Here is a 24,620-nt window from a genome sequence, read left to right as displayed (position 1 = left end):
AAGAGAAAATGAGAACATCGCTATTACCGCTTTGCACAGAAATGTGCCGCGGACTGTAAGGCGGCAGCCAATCTCAGAAACAGTAGGAGAGCAGGCAATCTTTACATTTAATGGAAATGCGAAGAAGTTTTCTGCTGCAGCGCTACGAGTTGTCACTTTTAATTACGACATCATAGAAGAAGAAAAAAAAAACCTTTGCGCACGTGGCGTGACTTTTATTCACATGGAGGCCAAACCGTGTGGGTGCGAAGAGACATGTGATTAAAGGTGAGAGGTGGGGGGGCTATTAAAGTACCCTTTCTTCTTCCAGCGCTTATCAATCAGAGTAAGCATTGTGAAATTTGTTTGTGAATAATTCAAAAATCTGTAAGAACAAACAGTTTTCGGGAAACCATTGTTCAGCCTCATGCCTTTTTCATTTCGGCGGCGAACAAAAGACGCTTTATTTTCTTTCTCCGTTGTGATGATCGGTAAAGGGAAGATGTCTCGGTGACATAAAAATGCACGTCCAGCGGAGCAGAGCGATTCGAATAGAGGAAGACCTTCCAGTAAAAATAACTTTATAGAATTAGTGAGTACAAAAATAATAAAATAAAATAAAATAACTATATATAGTAAACATTTATTAAACCAATCAAATTAAAAAAATATATATATTTTCTCAACATAAGCCAGACCACACATATATATAATTAATCGTGATATGAAACTTCCAAAATAAACCAGATGGTCTAATGGGTCCTGGATTTACTTACAAAATAATATAATAATATAAAACCTTTTTTTTAGAGTATCATAATTGTATAATTATTTTTTTATATTTTTTTATTACCATATATATATATATATATATATATATATATATATATATATATATATATATATATATATATATTACAAATTATTAGCCCCTTTCTTATTTCAGGTAGTGGGGCATTCGATGGGACTGCAGCTGAAATTAGAATAAACATATTTTATTTAAATACAGATGACTTTATATAACATAATCAATTGTTCTGAATGTGTTAATTGTTTTTTTACAATGGGGTCCTGCAGGGCTCGGACATAATGATTTTGGGCCTCTACCTGAAACTTTTAAAGGTGTTTTACTTGAAAAACCACCAGGGACTGCAATACAAATATGTAAAGAAACCTAGAACCTCCCGGCAGATCGGCCCCATTCGGCCCCCATCTAGTTATCAGTTTCTCCTGCTGTAAAGACTCAAACCTTCATCAGTGGTTGGTCTCGTCTTAGATTCAGGAGCCGTATGCCTATCCCATGCATGTTTAATCCCCTCACTGTATTACCCTCTACCACTTCTGCTGAGAGGCTGCTAATTCCTTTATACGTATCAAGCTCAGGTGCATTTTCAGCATTGTGCATATGATGCTCTTGTAACACTGTTACACACAGGGCCGGCCCGACAATGGAGCCGAGTGGGGCAACCGCTCCAGGCGGCACTTTTGAAGGGGGGCACTTTGCCGCCCCAAGCCCTTTTTTTTTTTTTTTTTTAAAGCGAAAGAGAGAGAGAGGGGCGCCGAGTGGTTTTCGCTTACCAAGCTGTCAGTACCGGCTCGGCGCCCCTCTCACTCTCCTCTGCGGCGAGTCTCCCTGTTCGGTCTCGGTGCCGGCTTGTAATGCTGAGTGCCGGAAGATTTCCTCAAACAGGGAGACTCGCCGCAGGATTGCTGAAAGGTAAGTACAAGGGGGGGGAGGGTAGGATAATGGGGGGGGCGGCAGGGACGGAGGGAGAGGAAGGGTAGATAAGGGGGGGGCGGCATTTTAAAATTCGCCCCAGGTGGCATTTTGCCTTGGGCCGGCCCTGGTTACACAACCCTCTAGCGCCTCCAAATAGAAGCCGTCTTTCTGATTAGACGCCTCAAAGGCCGGGGTGATGGATTATGTGCTTACAGCCCAGGAGCAATCAACAGCCAAAGCAGGAGGACTATTATGTGACATTTTGCTGCTGAGCTGTGAATAGTCTCTAATCCTGCTCTTATCCAAATCAAGGCTCCAGCTTGTAGTATCTTTAAAGAAGAAGTCCCAGCAACTTCTTTTATTACCAGTTTTGAAATAAATTTTCCAAAATATTGCACTTTTTTCATTAAAATGGTTGAAGTTTAGGCATAATATAATGATTTCAGGCATTCGCATGGAGCTCTCTCTCTGTTATTTTAGCCTAATCACTAGAATAGAATGGCTTGATCTTAATCACACGGTTAGACACTCTAATGAAAGTCTATTACCCGGGAATAATGGTGGATCAAATTATTATTTATTTTACTTTCCTTCTTACGCAGAGATTGGTGCATCTTTTACGGAAGTTATTACTTGTGTTACAATGTTACCTAGTGGATATCTACAATTCCCACACTTGTGGAGGCTTCGTGAAAACAGGGTATTTTCAAGTATTCCTGCAGGAATTCCTACTTTTTGGTTCATTTTTTAAATCTCATAAAGTATTGATTAGTGCATTAAAAGTCAAATTAAATAATATGTTGATTTTTTCCGTTTTTTCTCTTTTTCTTCCAGGGCAATGTAACATTTTCTTGCTCGGAGCCCCATATCGTACCCATTACCTTTATCCGCTCCAGCACCAGCTATCTGCTCCTGCCCGGTATATCGCAGTTAGATGGACTTTCCGTGAGCTTCCAGTTTCGTACCTGGAACGGTGACGGACTTCTGCTGTCCACTCAGCTTTCTGGAGGCTCTGGTGTCCTGGTCCTCCAACTGTTTTCTGGAAAGCTACTCCTTGAGATCCAGAGGGATATGGATAACATTCTTCCAATCAGCACAGGTAAACCAACTGGTCAATTGTTTCAAAAATACATTTATTTAAATTTTTATATGTTTAACACACTTGGCTAAATACTACATGAACAGGGAAATTTGAGACAAAGCCCTCGGATTAGATTTATGTCGTATGTCGCTTTCCAAGATCTTCTCTCCAAGTCTTTCTTGTTCTTTCTTTACCTGACGGATTATTTTTCCTAAATTTTCCAGTTCGGGGGTCTAAATAAACATGTATTATGTAGTTAATGGTGGTTTTTGGTTGGAATAAGCACTGGCCCCAATAATATATAATGGCGGCCCTGACTCCCAATGAATAACATTGTTGCCATGTTCTAGTAGGTTCTTTGAGGGTTCCAGACTATCCAAGAGACAAAAGGCTTCATTGTACCATGAAAGCCTTAAACTAAAAGAGGGCCCTTTTGTAACATATTTTTAGCAAACATAAGAAAATGTAAAGTTATTCGTTAAATTAATGTTCCTTTCCTTTCAATGTTAGCGTTTTTAATGTTATTTTATTAAATTACCCTCATTGTTACAGTGGATCAAGTACTTTGCAGAAAGTGTTCCCTCTGGTGATACAGTAAATAGATTTAAAAACAAGCAAATTTCTGCAAAGATTGTATAATTAGCATTATTTGTATTAATTAGTGGTTTTCCAGGGATTATTTATATTAATTAGAGGTTTTCAGGGATTATTTGCATTCATTGGCGGTTTTAAGGGATTATTGTATTAATTCGAGGTTTTCAGGGCCTGGATGTTACAACCTAGAAATGAATGGGCAGAGAATACTATTTACTTACTGATACATTTTGGGTAACTCGGGTGACTCCTCTGATGATCCGGGTCATGAGCGGATACATTTGGGATCTTTTCATTCTATTCAGTTAATGCTCTTGCAAAAAGTAGTATTTGTTCTTTCTTGGCTTGTAAGTGATCCGCATCTTCTGCTTGTTGATAAAAAAGGTAGTAAAAAAGGGTAAAAAAGCGGAGTAGGTATTAACTGTTTAATTACCGAAGGGATTAACAAGTCATGGAGACATTAGATAACATGGCTCATTATCCGGTATGTAATGGAGTGGTTTTATCTACGGGTGAACAGATTGCTTATGGCTTTTATATGTTCACAATGTTTGTTCTGGTGACAAAACGAAAAGCCGTCTGTTATGAATCATAGTCCAACGTTCCGTGTTCTCTGCTCTGGTTGTCTGGCGGAAATAAAAGCAATCTTTTTCTGACCGGCACTGATTTGGATTCTAAGCTTTGACCGGTCTATAAAGAAAATAAATACATATGATTTATACTTTGTACTTGTTATGCCTCTGACCTTTGGGTATCGTGCCGATACCTGGCTGATTAAGAGGCTCTTGGTATCCCAGCTGTCAATCATAACTTCAAGAAAATGCCTTTTTACCCATTAGGGTAGATGTGTCTTAATTTGTTTCTTCTTCTCCCCCTCTGGTTCTTCCCATTCCTTATGAAATGCAGGCCAACCATGCCTTGGTATTCAGCAAAGTCTACATCTCTAACTAGGCTCTCCATCACTAATTGCCATCAACCCCTTCTCACATTGTCCATGAACCATCGCATGATACATTTAGTGACTTTCAAAGCTCAGACACTTTCCACGTGATGTCATTTCTTTAAATCAGGAACCTCTTTACTTCTGTGTATGCCCAAAATCCACACGACTTTATGGTTCCTCTCTCATACCTGAGGACTTGCAGCTCCTCTTTTGGCCAGAAAGGTTTCATCACTGAAGACGTCTCAACTCATCTTTTTCTAAGCATGTGGTTAGTTCACACCTGGCTTTAAGCAATATTCAGCCACCTTTTATCATACTTTGTGTTTTCTCTACTCTGACCTTCTCGCTTTAGATTATGGCCTCTTGTTCTCCTTCTTTGAGGATTCTTGGTCAGTTCCCACATATAGACATTGATACATTTTTACATAACGACAAACATTTCTGTTCAAACAATAATGGATGAACATCATCCTCCTTAAACATGATCTAATTCCACATATATGGAATATATGTCACATTTCAACATATGATCTTGGGGCAAGACAAGACAGCCCGTTCCCCTCAAATTCCCTAAAGCGGAATAAAGGAATAAACATGGCTCCCGGTTACAGTCCATATTTTAATCCACTCTTTTTTCACTCTTGGATAAAAAAGTGCATAAAAATACAAACAGATTGGGAAATTCCATTACCTAAGGATCTTATCTGGCAACCCTAAAAAAAACAACTAATGAATTTCTCAGATTTCTAGTTGATTCCGCACATTGCATTGTTCATGACGGAGTTACCCTGAACAAGCATTGGCTTCTTATATTTCCAGTGGGATCTTCGGGATTTATTAAAATACATTGTGTTAAATGACATTGTTCGAGTCCATTGGTTCATGAAATTTGAGACAGTAAAGATAGAATGTGAAACACTGTAAGTGATAAGGAAGAACAGAAGGTACAAGGGCAGATAAGAGCTGATGGCTTTTCAAAGTGAAAACTTCAAAAAAAATAAAAATTCAGTGATTGCTTTCAATTGTTCGGGAATCCGTGGAATTGACGGCGACCCATCTGTATCTTCCTTTAGATCTTCCTCTCTACAAAGACATCTAGACAGTTTAAACACTAAAAAGTTCAAAGTTGCCGGAATGGTGCTTTTTTTTTTTGTTTTGTTTGAACACCTACATTGTCAAAAACATCAATATCATTAATTTTGGGTGACTTTTGGTCCCGTGAGCCCCAATAATACAATTTTCTTGTTAGTGGATTTGTGAACTAGGTTTCTGCGCAGTTGAAATTGCTCTTTTTCCTCCAATAATTGGCAATCGTTTTAATGTCAGCCTCAATTTTACAGGCAGCGGTTTAAATGACGGTCAATGGCACACGGTGACCATCAACGCAAGGCGACATCGCATCACCCTGACTCTGGATAACGGGGCCACATCTCCTGTCCACGTTGACGTTCCTGTACAGATTTACTCAGGGAGCAAATACTACTTCGGAGGTGAGGCTTTCTTTGATTTAAATGATGGCGAAGGCTACTGGTGGCCAAAGTTAATTGGGCTTCTGGAGCTTGATTAAAGGGCCACCAGGTTCCTGGCGTAGAACCAAAACTAGGGCCCCGCATGTTTGTGGTGTTCCATTTATAATACGGCGCTTCTGATAACAGGCATCCATTTATGACATATTCTGCATCCTTTGTTACAGGTAATTCTGTCGATTGTTTTCATTAGACTTGTGCATTCGTCTTCGGGCGAACATGAAAACGAACACGAAGAGTGCGTTTTCGTGTTCGTTCCGAAGACATGAAGAAGAGAAGACAGTGCCGGTAAAACGTAGGCGAAGACGAAGACTCACACACGAAGAATCTTCGCCTTCGTCTACTATTCTCCCCGGTCCCTTCCCCATCTAACTTACCTTATCTTCACAGCATCGCGGGATTTCCGCTCCCGTTAACCCCTGCGATGCTGCGTTGGATAACGGGAGCAGAAATCCGTAGGGTAAAGGGCTGTGCAAGCGACCAATAGGCTCACTCGCACGGCCCCTTACCACTAGTTGCTAGGCAGAAAAAAAAAAATAACCTGGGACCCTGCTGCAACAGTTAAAAGTCCGTGCCAGCGACCAACAAAGTCGCCGGTACGGACATTTAACTGACACAGCAGAGACACCAGTGGTCTCCCCGCTGTGTCAGTTAAATGTCAGTGCCAGCGACCAACAAAGTCGCCGGTACAGACATTTAACTTAGCATAAATAACTTACTATAACTTCGGACACAATGCTGCCCTCTGTTGGTTTTAAATTAAGTAGCATATGCTTGAAATCCAAAGTTATTCTGCTACTCGGTGTAAAACCAACAGAGGGCAGCATTCTGTCCGAAGATATATTAGCCATATGTGGCAGTGTGTTCATTTTCATTTATTAATTATTTAAATAAAATATATTTCCATGATCCGCTGGTCTCCCCGCTGCAACAGTTAAATGTCCGCACTCGCGGACATTAATTTTGTCGAACTTCCAAACTCTTTTTTTCTATTTATTTTGGGGTTTTTTTGTATTAAACTGTTAGACGAAAGGATCATGGGAAAAAATGCAAATGAGCTCACGGCCCCATATGGCTTATATATCTTTGGACAGAATGCTGCCCTCTGTTGGTTTTACATTAAGTAGCATATGTTTGAAATCCAAAGTTATTCTGCTACTCGACGTAAAACCAACAGAGGGCAGCATTCTGTCCAAAGATATATTAGCCATAGTCTAACAGTTTAATACAAAAAAACCCCTAAATAAATAGAAAAAAAGAGTTTGGAAGTTCGACAAAATTAATGTCCGCGAGTGCGGACATTTAACTGTTGCAGCGGGGAGACCAGCGGATCATGGAAATATATTTTATTTAAATAATTAATAAATGAAAATGAACACACTGCCACATATGGCTAATATATCTTCGGACAGAATGCTGCCCTCTGTTGGTTTTACGTTGAGTAGCAGAATAACTTTGGATTTCAAACATATGCTACTTAATGTAAAACCAACAGAGGGCAGCATTCTGTCCAAAGATATATAAGCCATATGGGGCCGTGTGCTCATTTGCATTTATTCCCATGATCCTTTCGTCTAACAGTTTAATACAAAAAAACCCAAAATAAATAGAAAAAAAGAGTTTGTAAATTCGACAAAATTAATGTCCGTGAGTGCGGACATTTAACTGTTGCAGCGGGGAGACCAGCGGATCATGGAAATATATTTTATTTAAATAATTAATAAATGAAAATTAACACACTGCCACATATGGCTAATATATCATCGGACAGAATGCTGCCCTCTGTTGGTTTTACACTGAGTAGCAGAATATTCTGCCCCAGAATATATTAGCTATATATGGTACTGTGATCATTGGTCGACAACAGGAGGCCCCCTGCTGGCGACCAATGGAGTTGCTGATACACACATTTAAAGTACTGGCGCCAGAGCTGCGTTAACCCCGTATTAACCCCTTAACCGGAAAAAACGAAGAAAAAACGAATATTCGCCCGAAGAGAAGACAGGAACGGGCGAATATTCGCGGAATACGAAGATTTTTTTTTCCCCGAAGACGAGCACGAAGACGAACACGAAGAGCCCCCTGGTGCCCAAGTCTAGTTTTCATTGGAATGAAGTGCAAATCGTTCCGTGAATCACTTTCCAGAAATACTTTGCTTTTATAATAATTCATGTTATCTTTTCTAAAGTTGAGATAACATTTTTTCTGAAGAAGAATGACTCACAAATGAGTAACATTAATGTATCAACCAAGAAAGAAAAAGAAGAAAGGAATTAATAAAGAGATGTCTTCTAGATGCCTTTACTGTCCAAATGAGAGGTCGGACCATACCATCTCAGGTTCCCCGGGATGTGGGATATATAACATGGGATTTAATCATTTTTTAATGGCGGTGGCAAATGTTCTGTGGTTTAGGGGTAACCTCGCTCACTTCCATTCATTCTGAGAAAATCTGGTTTTTAGACTGGGGTTTATTTACTAAAGTGAGAATTTTCAGAAGATTTTGTAGCTTTGGTCTCTTTTATTTAATTATGTGTTATTGCCAATCCCAGTAAAACTCTCCAGCAAAAAGAGCTAAACCTGGCCTGTAACATGCATTTTTCAATCCCATTGGAGATCTCCAATTAAGTTATCTCTCCCCTATTGTTAAGTTGCTTCTTATTGTTGATTGGTTGAGGGAAATGTATCAGACAACGCTGGCTCTGCCACAGGCTGCCACCGATCTCAGCTTCCCCGAGTTAACATAGTAACAAAGCACACAAGCCATGGTTATTTTAATTTAAGCTTTTTGAATGTTTTTAATGTAAAAACCTTGAAAAAAATAAAAAAAATGTCCCTGCCTTCTAAACAGAAATCCTTTTTAGGGCAAAATATGTTGAAAAACTAATTTAACTCCTTCTTCACCTTTTTCTCCTTCCTCGTCTTCTTCCTCTTCTTCTTCTTCATTAGTAGCATCTTCATTAAGTTTAATATATTTCCATTTTTTTTTCTTTCAAATATCCTGTTCTAAAGGTTGACTTTTTACTTAATAGAAACAATGATATTTCTGTCCTTCAGCCTCAAAAAAATAAAATAACAAATAAATGAAAATAAAATCAGTCTCTGACCTCGAATGATCAGATTTAGAAAAAAAATAATGAAAAAGCATAATATTAGGAATAAAATAAAACCATCTCGCTGCTTATTTTTTTTTCTTTCTTCATAACCTCACATTTCAGGACAAAGCTTATGTAATAAAGGAGACATCAGGGATATTGGGACCTCGGGGTCATCCGCCAATGCTGCTCATAAAAAAAATAAACGCATTATCCAAACTTTGATGAGATCTATTGTTTTTATTTTCCTATTTTATAGGCTGCCCGGACGGCCCCGCGGACTCTCCCTGTATTAACCCGACCGATCCCTTCCAAGGATGCATGAGGCTTATTTTTATTGATAACCGGCTCAAAGACCTCATATTAGTCCAGCGAGGCTCCGTGGGGAATTTCAGCGATTTGCAGATCGATACTTGTGGCATCAGAGACAGGTAATTCGACCCCTTCTTTGTAGACTCAGCAATGCATTTAATACAAATGTATCCATATGCCCTTGTGTCTGCACCTTCAGCAATTTGAGTACCTTTTAAAGGAAGTGTTACTCGCCATCAATCCTACTCAGTCGTCGTGACCACAGCGATTATTCTTACAGGGATGAATGTCTCTTTTGTGTTTTTTTCCCTAAAATTTTTACATTAAAATATCCGGACGTAGGGTAACGGGCTGTTCCTTTCTACCCATAAAATATCTTGCGTTAAAGTCATTTCCTAACAAAGAATAATGTTACAATTGATGTTATCTACATAGAATGGCGTAACGTTCCTTACATTATAGATGCTCCAGTCTCCCAGGCAGGATCCTCCGCATAGAATGAGTATTAACCCCTTAAAGACAGTGGGTGGTCCCTAAACCCATTGAAAACAATGCATTAAGGGGTTAAAGTACTTTGCAAGTACCCAATATCAGATTCCTTAGCTTAAGGAGCACCTCCTACGTGGTTCCAACATCAGTTCAGTTTGCGTAACATGTTTCAGAGCATAAAGACCACACAATCACACTAACCCCTGCGGTTAAAACTGACAAATACATAGAATTCCAATTATACTAGCAATTAAAATTCAAAACTGAATAATAATAAAAAAAAATATATATAATTATTTGTTTCTATTTGTTTGGTCGTTGTCTCGGTTTTGTTGATAGATCTCCATTTGCGACAAAGCAAAGACCTTTTCTCTGTAAACGTTAACCATGAGAAGATATGGATGTGTTATTCGGCGGTTTATTATCCGGCATATTTAAAAAAAACTAAAAACAAAAACATCTCAGCGTTTGCATAAGTGGCATGAATAAGTAAAGGCAATTTACTAAAATGTACAGAACCAGGGAAATGATATCTGTCTGTAAAGCGATCCAGTGGAGTCCTGTGAATGGCACCTTAATTAAAGAGTTTCTGACGACGTCGTTTATTCTGAATAAACCTCTGATTGAGCACTTTGTTGTAGAAGAAAGCAGAATTTTTTTTGATCAGAAACCTATGAGAAAGCACTGGGAGTTTGTTAACACTTTCAATGCCAATGGGATGTCAAATGGTTAAAAAACAATCTCAATTTTTAATTGTTTGCTTTTTGATTGTTCTACTTTATCTAAATCATTTTTAGATTTATTTTACTGTTTATTTTAAAAAAAAATTACTAAACTATATAGTACAAAAATATGTATACCTTTGAAGTGTCCCGTTTTATTAGGCCAGTCCTTCTATGAACCCCAAATCTCCATGACCCTCTTTTCTCCCCTGTTGTCTTTCTTTCTTCCCCTCTGCTCCTTTCCTCTCCTAATGCTCCTCTGTGACAGGGCCAGGCTAGCTATATTATATTGTGTTTATTGTGTAACCGGCCCAGAGACTGATGTGGATTCAGCCCCAGCCTTCAAAGAGACGATCCTATAATCTGGCTGGGGCTCTTAATCAGCCAACACAGCCCTGTCTGCCCAGACGGCACCCGCACTACAGGGGGGATAACACAGGTGGGGGAACCCATTGTATCCCTTAATCCCCTCACCTGATACATCCCCTGTATACTGACGGGATTTGTGATGGGATGTGAGTGATGGGATTGGGGGTTGGGTTCGGTACACATTGCATTGAGATTGTATATAAGTTCTGTGTGTTTGTAATAAAGAAGTTCTTCTTGGTTTACTACGAATGGTGGTCTGGATGATCCGTGGATAGCTGAGTGCGATCCGTATGAGGGACTGACTGGTGATTCCTCAGCCCTCAAACAGGGGTACCCAGCCTTGGGTACGGTGACCCTGTAACATCCTCTCTCTTCCCTTTATTCACCTTTCCTCCCTAATGCCCCCTCTTTCCTCCCCTGATGCCCCTTTCTTCTCCCCTGTTGCCCTCTTTTCTAGGAGGTCAGAATGTTTGCTGGGTATGAGGGTATCGCAGGGTTCTACTGCCCTAAAAGCCCCGATAATGTGTATAGAAACAGCAGGGAGCGGCTTTATAAATTAAACGGGGTAAATAAACCCCATTATTCTTCTTCTAAATGCCCCGCCCACTTACACAAATACCCCGCAATAGGGCACATTAAAATGATTTTTAAGTGTGAAAAATACATTTTGTATAGGGCACTTACCCAAAGCAACCTTGTTTTTCATAGAGACCACCTTCATTGATTCTGTACGCCGGGGTATCCTCCTCAGAGGTAACAGCAGCAGCCAAACTTAAGTGCCGTAAAAAAAAAAAAAATAGTAATAATAATAAATCTGTAAATTTGTTGATTGTAAGATAAACAGCGGGGTTCACATTTCTAAATCACACAGAATTTTAGCAAATCGTCAAGGATCTGGAAATAATGCACAGAGCAGGTTTTGTTCCGAGTGTAAAACACATATAATTTAACAGATTTGACTTTATTTTGGGAAGCTTTTATGCCACCTTTTGGAGGTGCCGCCGTTTTCCCAGCAGATGCCAGAATTCTATAATAGAATGTTGATTCTTTTTTTTTTATTATTACATTTTTTTTTTTGTTCTCTAAATAAATGTTGTGTTTTTTTTGTTGTTTTTTTCCGCCTCCGCTGAAGCTCGGAGTTGAAGTGTCATTCCGAACAATATTTTGGGTATTGTGCTCTGTTGATAAATACCTACCGCCTGTAGAAACAAGATTCGACGAGGCCGGGACTCAGCAGAAAGCCGCAGTCTTGGGTATTTCGGAGGAAATATAATAAATTCTCGCAGTTAGGGGATTTGCCGGCAATTCAGGGAGATTGAATTTCTGATCCCGCAGCATGTACGGAACTTTATCAAAAAAAGTCAAGATTAAACTTAATTACACCCCATGTGCTTTTCAGTTTTAAAAGATTTAAAATCCGGCTCCGGGAGTAACTCATACAGGGAGCCGCCGAGTTCTAAATAACACATCCCTGTATTACCTCGTACGCAGAACCTGCTGGAACTTTCCATTTGATCCGTATTTATTTATTTTCACTTATATCGTCTTTTTTTTCTATTTTTAGGTGATTTTGGAGCGCACCCTGTGGGGTTTTCTTTTTGTTTGAACTTTAAAGTTGGAACAATGAGTTGGAACTCAAACTTATTTTTTTTTTCTGCATAAAAAATAAGAATTTGTTTGAAACCAGACCCTGCCGGCAGATCGGCACCCGTCGGCCTCCGTCTAGTCGTCCGTTTCTCCTGCTGTAAAGACTCAAACCTTAGTCAGTCGTTGGTCTCGTCTTAGATTCAGGAGCCGTATGTCTATCCCATGCATGTTTAATCCCCTCACTGTATTACCTTCTACCACTTCTGCTGGGAGGCTGTTCCAATTATCCACCTCTCATTTTACCATCCGGATTTTTTTTAATAACATCCATGATTATTTGTTTACAATTTTTGTTAACTGTCCTTTGTTAAGGGGCAACCCTTTTACCGAAATCGTTGAAAAGTCCTTCCGTATTTACGCTCAGCAATCATTTCACGTGCTCGTGCATTTGTGTTGCGGCCCTTTGCACACGTGTGTTAAAATGCAGAGTCTCTAAAGGTCTATACAAGTATTAGATTTATTTCACGAGCGCGGACGGAAAAAATATTTTTTCAATCGTTGGGGACAATTGCCTTTAAAATTATTCTGTGCAGAAAGTGTTATTTGAGTCAGCAGGACACCAGTACGGAGCGTTGCAAACTTTTCCCAGATTTATTAAACGGCAACCGGAGAATTCAGTTTAATAAAATGTATTTTTGTAGAAGAAAAAAAGAGTAAAAAAAAGTTTTGTGACTACAACACATCATATTTAATTACATATTTAATAACATAATGACAGAAGATTTGGTAACATCCTTTCCATTGTCTGTCCCTGGTTTGCTAAGAAGGCAGTAGATAAGTGGAACAGCCTCCCAGCAGAGGTGGTAGAGGGTAATACAGTGAGGGGATTAAACATGCATGGGATAGACATACGGCTCCTGAATCTAAGACGAGACCAATGACTGATTAAGGTTTGAGTCTTTGCAGCAGGAGAAACGGGTGGCTAGACGGGGGCCGGATGGGGCCGATCTGCCGTCAGGTTCTGGGTTTCTATTAAAGCTTGAGAATTTTAGAGGCCTGTCAGCAATAACAATGACTCTAATTAACGTGGAGTGTCTCGGTCAGGATTGCAGATGAAGACCCCCCAGGGTAGAAGATTGTGAAAAATGAGCAGCGTTGGTTAAGTGAAACTCAGGATCCCAGGAGAGGTTAGAAGTCCCTTCTAGAAAGCTGTGCAGCGGGAACCCCGGGGAGTAGTTTGAGCTGTTAGCCTGATTTAGAAATTGGGACACATCGTATAAATGCATTGCAGGACACAATCTATACACGATCCCAAATTACGTCGCGCTAATGGAAAGATGGGCTCAAAATAACAGGTCGGAAGCCAAACTTTTCTCTTAGACGAAATAACAAAAAAGAAAAAATAAATAAATATATTTCTCTTTTTAAAACACAAATTTCCGGCTGTCAAAAAAATATATTTCTTGCTGTCAAAAAAGTTCATCGCTGTCACAAATGAACAAAACCATTAAAGAAATATAAAAAAAAAAACCATCCCAGCCATTTAACACTGAAGATAAATTAAACATTTTTTGTCCAGTGCACTGCTTGTTATGTCCTGCTTGCTCTTTGTACAGCGCCGCGGAACATGATGGCGCTCCATGAATAAGCAAAGATAATATTTTAAATGAGCCGGTTCTCGTCAGGCTTCTATTCTGTTAGTTTAGAGTAATTCATTTTCATTTATTTTGACATTTTATCCTAATGCGACATTCTCTATTAATTGATTTCTCTCTTAATTGATTTCCAGCAACTTGCTACAAAGTATCATTAGAACTAACCACATGACAAATGTTTTATTGCACATTATGCTACAGGGTATGAATGTTAAGCGCAAGATGGTTCACCCAATGAAGATTTTGACACAAAACCCTCACCAGTGAATCTTCTTAACTGGTTAAAGGCTTCTTTGTACTTTACATTTATACAATGTATCAAATTACTGGCAAACACCCTAGAAATTAATAAAGGGGTGAAGAAAGATTCTATTATTTTTATCTATATGATAATAATGGGTAGGGTTTAAAATAAACATTTGTAAAGCATTTATTTGTCTTGCATCAGTTTCAGTTTGTATCAAGGGGGTCTGGACACACTTGTAGTTCTACTATCTTAATTGATCCTAATTCAATTATTTTGATCTGAGAGATATTCTTTGATTTTAGACAAGCAGTGGTTCTAAAATTTGGGGAAAATCAGGTTTATATTCAGTAAGTGTGTATCTGAGATTAAGCGGCCAGTCCTGGTTTCTTGACTATGTGCTCTGAGAGTATGGTTTTAGACTTTGTTCCTTTTTTTTTTTTCTTCATTCATTCATTCGCATTCTAGAGAGGCTCATTCAACTGGGATATTTTTTCTGGTTTTTTTTTTTCAGTTTGGGGCAAATTATATTTTTGAAATAAAACTGTGTAATCACCTTGTTTAGAACACATTGTCTCTTCAATTGATAGTAATATTTAATTATCATTAAAATACAAAAAAAATTAAACCGTAAGAACAAGTGTTTTGCAGTCATTCATCATACTCTGCATTTATTGTAATTGTTTTCTTGGGTTTTTTTTGATTCGACACAAACTTATGCTGATTTGTTTACAGCCATGTTTTTAATTAGTGGTCATACATTTCGTTTTACAAACATCTACAAATCTGAGGAGTTAGGCAAACAGTAGCTAATTAAAATGTATGTATTCGGAGGCATCCTTTTGTTATGCAAATTAACTTAAAATCATTGCTGACTCTCCGGGACACTCGACGCTTTTAAATAGCTCTGGTTGTAAAAAGAAAAAGAAAAAAAAAAGGAAAAATCTATTTGTAATTGAGTCTTGTTTTTTTTTTTGCAGTTGACTTTTGTTTAGTAATTTAGCGGATCTGGTTCATCAGTTTCAAGAATATCTATGGTTTGAAATTATTGATTTGCTCAGATCTATTGCAGTCTCTCTGCAGCTAATTAACTGTCAACATGATTTGGAAGTCATCCCTACGCTCGGATACTCAGCTGCTCGGTGGCTTTGGGAAACGTGACACTTTGGGCTTTTCTTTTTTTTTCTCTCTTTCCGATAGGTGTCTGCCAAATCACTGCGAACATGGAGGAAAATGCTCGCAGTCCTGGAATACATTTTACTGCGACTGCAATGGCACCGGCTACTCGGAAGCTACCTGCCATAGCTGTAAGTAAGATTTCATCCAACAATGAAATAGTCATTCATTCTCATTGGAACATAGAATCTGCCCCATTCGGCCCCATTAGGCCCCCGTCTACTCTGCTTGTTTCTTATGCTGTAAAGACTCCAACCTTAATCAGTCGTTGGTCTCGTCTTAGATTCAGGAGCCGTATGTCTATCCCATGCATGTTTAATACCCTCACTGTATTACCCTCTACGACTTCTACTGCCAGGTTTGACCGCCATTGTTGTCAGTCATGTGATATTTGGGTGACTTTCCCCGCTCAATCACCACACTGAGCTGATGCTTTATGGCAATGCTAATGAAGTCAGTTCCTCCACAGACCTTCATTAGTCAGAGAGTCGGACTGGGTGAATAAGACTGAGCCGTTCTATAATTCCCCACAGGCAGTATGATAAGGAGTCAGGGTGTTTAGTAGATCAGGGATCAGATAACAGAGCGAGAATCCTACAAACGGCTGATACGCAGCTGCCTGAAAACTTTATATTATGGGGCAAAAACTACAATTTTTGAAAATTGATTTTTAATCTGATGCTGGGGATAAAAAAAGCTAGGAGATCTCCTTTAATAACTACAATTGTTAAACTTTAATTTTAGATTTAATAACTACCTTTGATAAGTAGCATTTTATTAGAAAGGGAATAAGCGTGCACCAAATTTATTAAAAATGAAAGTTTGTTTTAAAAATAATGGTTTTGAAATGAAAAAATATGAATTAAACATTTCTTGTAAATGAAAATTAAAAAATTAATTAACTTGCAATGTCAGCTAAGTCTACAGTTTAACCATTTTTTAGCTCAAGAAGTTGAAAATGCATCATAAATAAAGCCCATCAATTCATGTTAATTAAGTAAGTATAGGATTAGCTCTTTATCTGATCTAGATTCTCTGGCAGAAAAATAATCTTTATTGTTCATTATAAATGATAAAAAAACTGATAAAGGAATTTAAAAAAATGATTGCCCCAGTTTTTCTGACTTAATTAGCGGTAAAAAGTAAAATGACATTAACATAACTGCTTGAAACAGTTACATGCTAATTAATCCCTACATCCCATATGCTTCGTCAGAAATATAGAGATTTATGTAGCTCAGCACTGATTGGAAAATTATATTAACTCTTTGTTGCCAGGGAAAAAGCTTTAGTAAATCCATCCCTGCAACAGTATGTAAACTGTCATGGAAGCCCAGAGTTTGCCGGCAGATCGGCCCCATTCGGCCCCTGTCTAGTCGCCCGTTTCTCCTGCTGTAGAATGACCCATAAAATCTGGAGGTAGCAGATACGTTGTAGCAAGCTGGCGGGCAGGGCCGGCCCAAGGCAAAATGCCGCCTGGGGCGAATTTTAAAATGCCGCCCCCCCCTTATCAACCCTTCCTCTCCCTCGGTCCCCCCCCCTTGTGCTTACCTTTCAGCAGTCCTGCGGCGAGTCTCCCTGTTCGGTCTCGGTGCCGGCTATGAGGAAATCTTCCGGCACTCGGCATTACAAGCCGGCACCGAGACCGAACAGGGAGACTCGCCGCAGAGGAGAGAGAGAGGGGCGCCGAGCGGGTACTGACAGCCCAGGCTGTAATTTTCATCAGAACCTAATTGCATCTTCCGTTCCACCAGCAGAAAACAGTTGAGTTGATTTTCATGGAGCGTACGTTGAATTTGCTAACATTCAGATATTCTGAAAATGAACTGTGACATTCCCCAGAAATAAATATGGAAATGTAATTATACGCTGCGCCCCCACATAGCAGTTTATTCGAGAAAGTCTCAAAGCCGTCTAGAGACGCGTAACACCAAGAAGGTGAAATTCTTTGTAGTTCCCCGGATAAAAAGAGCGCACAAAGACTCAGACCATACATGTTGTGCCAGCGTGATGGCAAGAAAAATAATATGTCTGCCAAACATAGAACATGTCTGAGGTCCAACCGTCACCTCCAGCTTAAAAGAACATCTCAAGATAGAAGAACCGATTATGAGAGAGAATTGCAGAGACATAGCAGGGGTACATGTAACATAGTAACATAGTAACATAGTTCATAAGGTTGAAAAAAGACCAAAGTCCATCAAGTTCAACCTATATACATATTGTGTCCCTACTGTGTTGATCCAGAGGAAGGCAAAAAACCCTTATGAAGCAGATGCCAATTGCCCCATACCAGGGGGAAAATTCCTTCCCGACTCCAAATATGGCAATCAGAATAAATCCCTGGATCAACGTTCTGTCCCTATTAATCTAATAGTATATATATATACCTTTGAATGGTAGTGTATGTATGTGTGTGTGTGTATATATATATATATATACACACACACACACACACACATACACTACCATTCAAAGGTTTGGGGTCACTGAGCTGTTTTCATGGAAAGCAAGGAAATTTCTGGCTGTAACATAATCGCAAAAGGGTGCCACTGGAACACAGGAGTGATGGGAGTGATAAAGGGCCACTGGAACATAGGAGTGATGGGAGTGATAAAGGGCCATTGGAACACAAGAGTGATGGGAGTGATAAAGGGCCATTGGAACATAGGAGTGATGGGAGTGATAAAGGGCCATTGGAACACAGGAGTGATGGGAGTGATAAAGGGCCATTGGAACATAGGAGTGATGGGAGTGATAAAGGGCCATTGGAACACAGGAGTGATGGGAGTGATAAAGGGCCATTGGAACACAGGAGTGATGGGAGTGATAAAGGGCTATTGGAACACAGGAGTGATGGGAGTGATAGAAGTTAATACATTGGGGCATAGACATGGCTTTTAAGAGGGGAAATGCTACATACGTAAGGATAGATATCGTGATAACTGCCACTGCACCACCTGTTGGGGCAATTAACTAGTTCTTCATTCTTTTAGGAAATGAAATCCATCTTATCTTCTTTGTAGCCTAAATAACATTTAAGGACGGGTTCTGAGTAATAAGACGAGTTAAGCGTAAATCCATGCCGTTTTCTTGAAGCCAGCAAAATAGTTCCTGGCAAGATATTAAGCTGGATCGTCTACGCCAAGATGTCTTGTAGAAGGATGGGTTTTAGAAAGGGATGGCAGAGGTGAAGAAATGTATTTTGGAGTCTATCGGCAGCTATGTAAAGAAAAAAGCCCTCTATATGCAGCTTGTGGTTGGTTAACCTGCCAGGGTCTCGAGCCAAGAAACAATGAGCTTCCTTACTAGTCTGATAGAGACGAGGGCAACTTCCATAGAAATAACCTTGTGTCGCTGTATTCCCTTGTAGATACACGCGATGAATTAATGTAACAATGTATCAAATCATAGAACGTCTTGAATATTGCATTTTCATCACCGTCCAGGAATACAGTGTCAGTGATCTGTCTGCTGTTGTATTCCAGCCATCTATGAGCAATCGTGCGAAGCGTACAGACACAAGGGCTACCCATCTGGCTACTACTACGTCGACTCGGATGGAAGCGGGCCACTTGGACCCATGCGTGTTTACTGCAATATAACCGGTAAGGACACCAGAGCACTCATTCATATTTAACAACCGAGCCTTTTAAATATTTCACGACCCCTTTTACGTTTAAAAGAATTCAATGGGATTTAAAGCAACCAGATCCGTAATTTATGGAAACAAATGCAAAGTGAAGCCCAAGGTGAAGATACGCAAACAATGGGGAATTCTTACAATGAGTTTTGGGCAGGATGTGTTTTAATGATAATCTTTTTTTGTCTAAATGATGTTATAATGAGTCCTCACCCAACGTGATTAACCAAAACTTTATAATTATAATAATAATAATAATAAAAATAGTAGAAAATGAAAACTAAATCTGCTTGATTATATTGCCATATACTTTTCTTTTACCCATTATATTAATTGAAATGGCGCTACCAGATTCCATAGCGCTGTTCTTATAGTGGACAGTAAAAATATTTAACAAAGACAATTTAAAATTGGCAATAACATTAATACATCTTAAGATAGACTGGTAGAGACAGAGAAGTGGGCCCTGCTCCCGAGAGCTTACAATCTATTTTTCCAAATGCAAAAGGAAAGACAAGGAGTATTAAAGAGAATGTATAAGTCATTACACAAATAGTGACTCAAACGCTATATAGATTCCTATTGTATCACCAAGACACAGCTGATAAAAGAAATAACGGTAATCATCTCTGATTGTCTTGAAAACTCCTATTTTTAGGCAGAACAATGTAACAATGAGTGCTATTCAAACAGTTCTAATAGAAATCTTTCATCATCCCCAACTTTCCATAATTCTGCATCAATCTGAGACTCAATGTGTATGTCATGAGTCATTTTAGCTTTTATTGTTTGCCTTTTATATATATATATTTTTTTGTGTGTAATATTAAAATGATGACATCAAACGATTTTATAATCCTTGGAGATAAGAAGGCATTGGGGAAGGGTTAATTTATTGTTATAAAGTGTCCTTCTATTCATTTTTTATTTAGTAGAGAACAAATCATAAATTCAGTTGATTCAGAAGAGTTATCAGAACTTGCTTGAGTAACGGAGAAACCCAAGGGGTGGAGCTTAAAGAAACAAAATGGCTTCATACATGTGATAATTTGTCTTTATAATAATAAGTTTTCTTTGTTGTATCCTTTGTCTGCATCAAGCTACAATCCTTTTAAAGTACATGACAAACTGGCTGCGTTTTTTGATAGATTCCCTGTACATTATTGGATTTTTAATCTGTCTATCCAGTTCCATTACTAGGAAGGAGAAAGATATTCGGCAGCATTCAAAATACAAAAGTGACAGGACAAGTGGGAGTATTTCCATTTGCAGCTATCTAATGCATTAAAGCACGTATGATGACTGAAGTGTTGCTTTTGGGATTGAATGCCAACATTGATACCTACCTACTCTTTTTGTCTTTTATTTGCATGTCCTCACCTGAAATGCTTAAAGTGAACTGGAAGTGCTTTACATTAACAGAGAGATTGTTTTATGGCCTGCCCACATTGACAGATGTATACGTTATATACATTGACGTATGATACCAATGCTCGGTTACTAATCTATTATTTGATGTGCAAATTCAGCCCTTCAGGTTTACAGACCCAACAGTTTTTGGTGTCAATATTCACTTCTCCACCTACTCTCTGGTGATATATAACACAAAGCCCGGGGTTTAATTATAGAAAATCCAAGGGATGCGTCAGCTCACAAGTCCCTACGGACAGAATCGGACATTGCTTATCTATAATTTCCTACTGATGGGAATTATATTCCCACAGAAGATCCAAACGCTAATGAGATATGAGATCAAGGCCTTGCGGTAAAGAATAATTTTAAATACATTTACTAATGAAGGGTTTTAAGGAAATGGAAAAAGCTGAAAACGCAAGGAAATGCAGGTCTTGTGTAGTTATTTTCTTCTTATATATTATTTGCTATGAACAAAATTCATATCTTATCTTGTCAAAGCCTTTTTATATTAAGATTTTGGGACCTAGTGGGCATGGGTGTTTGTGTGCATGAATGTGTATGTGTGTGAATGTGGCGTGTGTGCAGCGGTATAGCTCTCTATGGTGTGTGTGTCTGAGTGTGATGTGTGTGTCTGAGTGTAGTTTGTGTGTGGCAGAGTGTAGTTTGTGTGTGGTGAGTGTGTGGGGTGTGTGGCAGAGCATGGTGCAGTGATATTGGGGATTATGATGAGGGTGAGTTAAAAGTGGAGGCAACATAATGGTATTAACAAGTATTTTGTTATCGGGGGTGTTGAACCAAAAATAATAGCACTATAACCGATGTGTGATGCGTACAGTAATTGTGGGGTAAAATTATTTCAAAGGCTGGTTTTTATTTCCCAGTCCGGTCCTGGTTACAATTATCTTCGGGGGACATTTTTATTATTTCAGTAATATGAACAATGTTACCAGGTACATTTTTTTAATTTAATAATATAATATTTTTGCTGTTTCTATAGCACTGCAATAAAGTAATAACCTTTAATATCATGAAAGCTCTCAAAAAAGAGACCTCAAATATTTAAACGGAGTATTACATTTTAGGTTTCATAATATAGAGAACCCAGAGGGACAATCAGAGTTTCTATTTATGCTCTGCTTGTAATTTGCGCCGGCTAAGGCTGGTATCATTGGGAATGTAAGCGATGATATACCCAACGCATTCTGTTTGTTTAAAAAGACAATTAGCAAAGTAGATATTCAAACATTTCCTAAAGGGGGGGTTGTGAGCAACTTTAATAAGATGAGAAAATCAACTACCTTATGTAATTTGTTTATGTTTTCTGTTTATTAAATATTATAAGAAAAGTTACATGAAAATGTTGCTGAATTCTTCCACGAAATGTAACTGCTGGAAATATCTGTCTAATTAAATGTGATTCTCAGTGGTAGAAAATGTCACCAATGTTCACAATATTTCCATAACTCCCAATTGTCTCTGCTTAGGACATTCAGTCCCACTTTGAGACCCAAGTGCTTTTGCTCTTCTTTTCTCCCCTACACCCTTTTTTTCCTTCTCTGGTGTCCTTCTTTCCTCCCATAATGCCTCTCTTTCTTCCCTTGATGCTCCTCTTTCATCATGGATCCCCCTTTATGCCCTGATGCCCCTCTCTCCTCCCCCGATGCCCCTCTTTTCTAGGAGGTCAGAATGTTTGCTGGGTATGAGGGGATCGCAGGGTTCTACAGCCCTAAAACCCCCGATAATGTGTATAGAAACAGCAGGGAACGGCTTTATAAATTAAACGGGGTAAATAAAATCCATTATTATATTCTTCTAAATGCCCCACCGGGTTACACAAATACCCCACAGTAGGGCACAAAGCCCCACTCTCCAGCTGCTTCTTTAACCACACCCCCTAAAACAAAATTACCCAATTTTTTTTAATTTGAAATATTAGGGAGTATACATTTTTGGATAAAATTGTGACCTAATAAGTAAAATAATTTAAATATGTGTTCTAAGTTTAATATATTATTTCTCCTGGGATCAGGTTCCAGTTTGATGCAGAATTTAAAGGCAATCTGTGACGAGCTCCTCGTTCAGGTCAGAATTTTAGACTACGCGCCATTAACATTCATCTCAACAAATCTAGTTTTTGATGATTTTGATTATTTTTTACTAATTAATTCTAATATAAGTTAAATTCTCCGGGGCTCCGCTCAGCTGACTGCTGGATCTGTTTCCTTCCCCTTCAAGCCATTAACCTCAGATGCCGATTCCTTCACTAATCCTAATTTTTCTCTCTTGGGGATTTTATTGAAATTGCGAGTTTATGCAGCTGGGAAATTCTAGCTCTTTTGGTGTTCTGGGGTTATATATTTAAGTGGATACTACAATCGTCGAGCAGCTCAGCAGCAGTCATTCATTTAAGAATTAATATGTTGCTGGAGGGGTAATTTTTACATTTTCTGCAGATTTATTTTTTTTTCAAATGCTGTCCTGGAAAGTATTAACTCCTTACAGGTTAGCTTTAAAATAAACCCGTCACCTGAAAAACAAACTTAAAAAGGTCTCTAAACTGACTGGGGGATGAATTTTTAAAAAAACAATTCCGCAGTTCTAAACTAAAGTTCAAAACTCTTTTTTTTTTACACACGTATGCGCCAATTGCATGCTGACATGTCAAAAAAAGCTAAAATTGCAATATTAATTTTTAAAAATGTAAAAAATTTAAAAAAAAGATTTATTGTCCTAGTAATAAATTAAGCCTTTTTTGTTTATGATAAATTAAATGTATATTATCATTATAATAATTAATAGAGATGGTCGGAAATAAAAATTGCTCAGTTAAAGGAATTTGGGTATTCAGATTATGGGGGGGGGAATAATTTTGAAATTGCTTTATTCTCCCATAAATTTCTTTTCTTGAAACAAAATATTTTTTTTCATAATTGTTGCTTAATATTCCACTCGTTTATCACTGCATCGCTGTGAAGTATTTCATTTGGGCAGACTGGACGGGCCTAATGGTTCTTATCGGCCGTCACTTTCTATGTTTACTAAGTGGGCGGTAGATAAGTGGAACAGCCTCCCAGCAGAGGTGGTAGAGGGTAATACAGTGAGGGTGTTAAACATGCATGGGATAGACATACGGCTCCTGAATCTAAGACGAGACCGACGACTGATTAAGGTTTGAGTCTTTACTGGGTATAGTAGACGGGCTCTTATCTGCCAGCGGGTTTCGTGTGACAGTGAAACCCATTGAACTGAAGTTCTGCCGGAACGTTCTCCGAATGCCGCGTTCTGGAATGCTTAAAAAGGCAAATGGAGAGCGGGGACTTGAGTTTAGCAGCTTGCGCTGAAGTCTTTTGCAGTAAAACTGTCTCCCAGGACTGACTGCTCGCAGCATCTTCTGCTAAATTGGACAATGAAATAAAACTACAAAGTCGTAAAGTTGTAGCATTAGCCCGAAATTAAAGTCTTGTCACCTTTGCATTAGAAAGCAGTTTAAGCGGCTCTTAAAAACGTTCTTTCGAAGATGAATTTAACTTTGCATGGGTGGACGGCGCAATTAATCGTCTCATATTTACAACAGCTCCCCGCGTTTGTCTCATCTGCTTCCCTAAACCCGGCGCAATTCCTACCCCGGCAAAGGGTGATAAAATCATAATAATCTCTCAGACTTAATGGCAGCGAGTGATATTAAACCGCGAGGGATAATGACTGAAGGAAGGTTATCCTAGTTTATAGTCATGAAATATGTTCTATAAATCTGAGAATGCCTTTCAATAGCTTTTCATCCCCTGCCATTGCCGTGCCATTAATTGTGTGGCTAAACGCTCGGGGGAATAGGATTATTTTGGTATCACTTATATACCATATTTATAACCCGGGGAATTTCTTCACTCTCATTTATGCAGAACTATTGAAGGTCCAATATATTTCTATAAAATATATATAATTTTAATTCTATTTCTTTAATTACATTTCTAAAAAACAAATAAAAACAATAATCTGTAATATTTTAAACTGATATACTTTGTCTATATAATGTCTATATTAAAAAATTACATCAATAGGATGTCATCAA

At 38.6% G+C, this 24,620-nt stretch overlaps 1 protein-coding gene across 1 annotated transcript in view; it reads left to right on the top strand.

The window, feature by feature from the left end:
- The window catches only part of LOC149281308 (contactin-associated protein-like 5), a 105,921-nt gene that overhangs the window by 46,346 nt on the left and 34,955 nt on the right, over window positions 1-24,620 (top strand). The window contains exons 8-12 of the mRNA XM_089499492.1: window positions 2,534-2,798; window positions 5,658-5,807; window positions 9,198-9,369; window positions 15,517-15,623; window positions 18,981-19,100. Of these exons, the coding sequence (XP_089355618.1) occupies window positions 2,534-2,798; window positions 5,658-5,807; window positions 9,198-9,369; window positions 15,517-15,623; window positions 18,981-19,100 (814 nt within the window). The remainder of the gene's footprint in view (window positions 1-2,533; window positions 2,799-5,657; window positions 5,808-9,197; window positions 9,370-15,516; window positions 15,624-18,980; window positions 19,101-24,620) is intronic.

Source organism: Sceloporus occidentalis, unplaced genomic scaffold (genome assembly GCF_023333645.1).
Source record: "Sceloporus occidentalis isolate IW3139 unplaced genomic scaffold, rSceOcc1.0.p SCAF_136, whole genome shotgun sequence".
Classification (NCBI taxonomy): Eukaryota; Metazoa; Chordata; class Lepidosauria; order Squamata; family Phrynosomatidae; genus Sceloporus; species Sceloporus occidentalis.
This window is presented reverse-complemented; position numbering and strand designations above follow the sequence as displayed.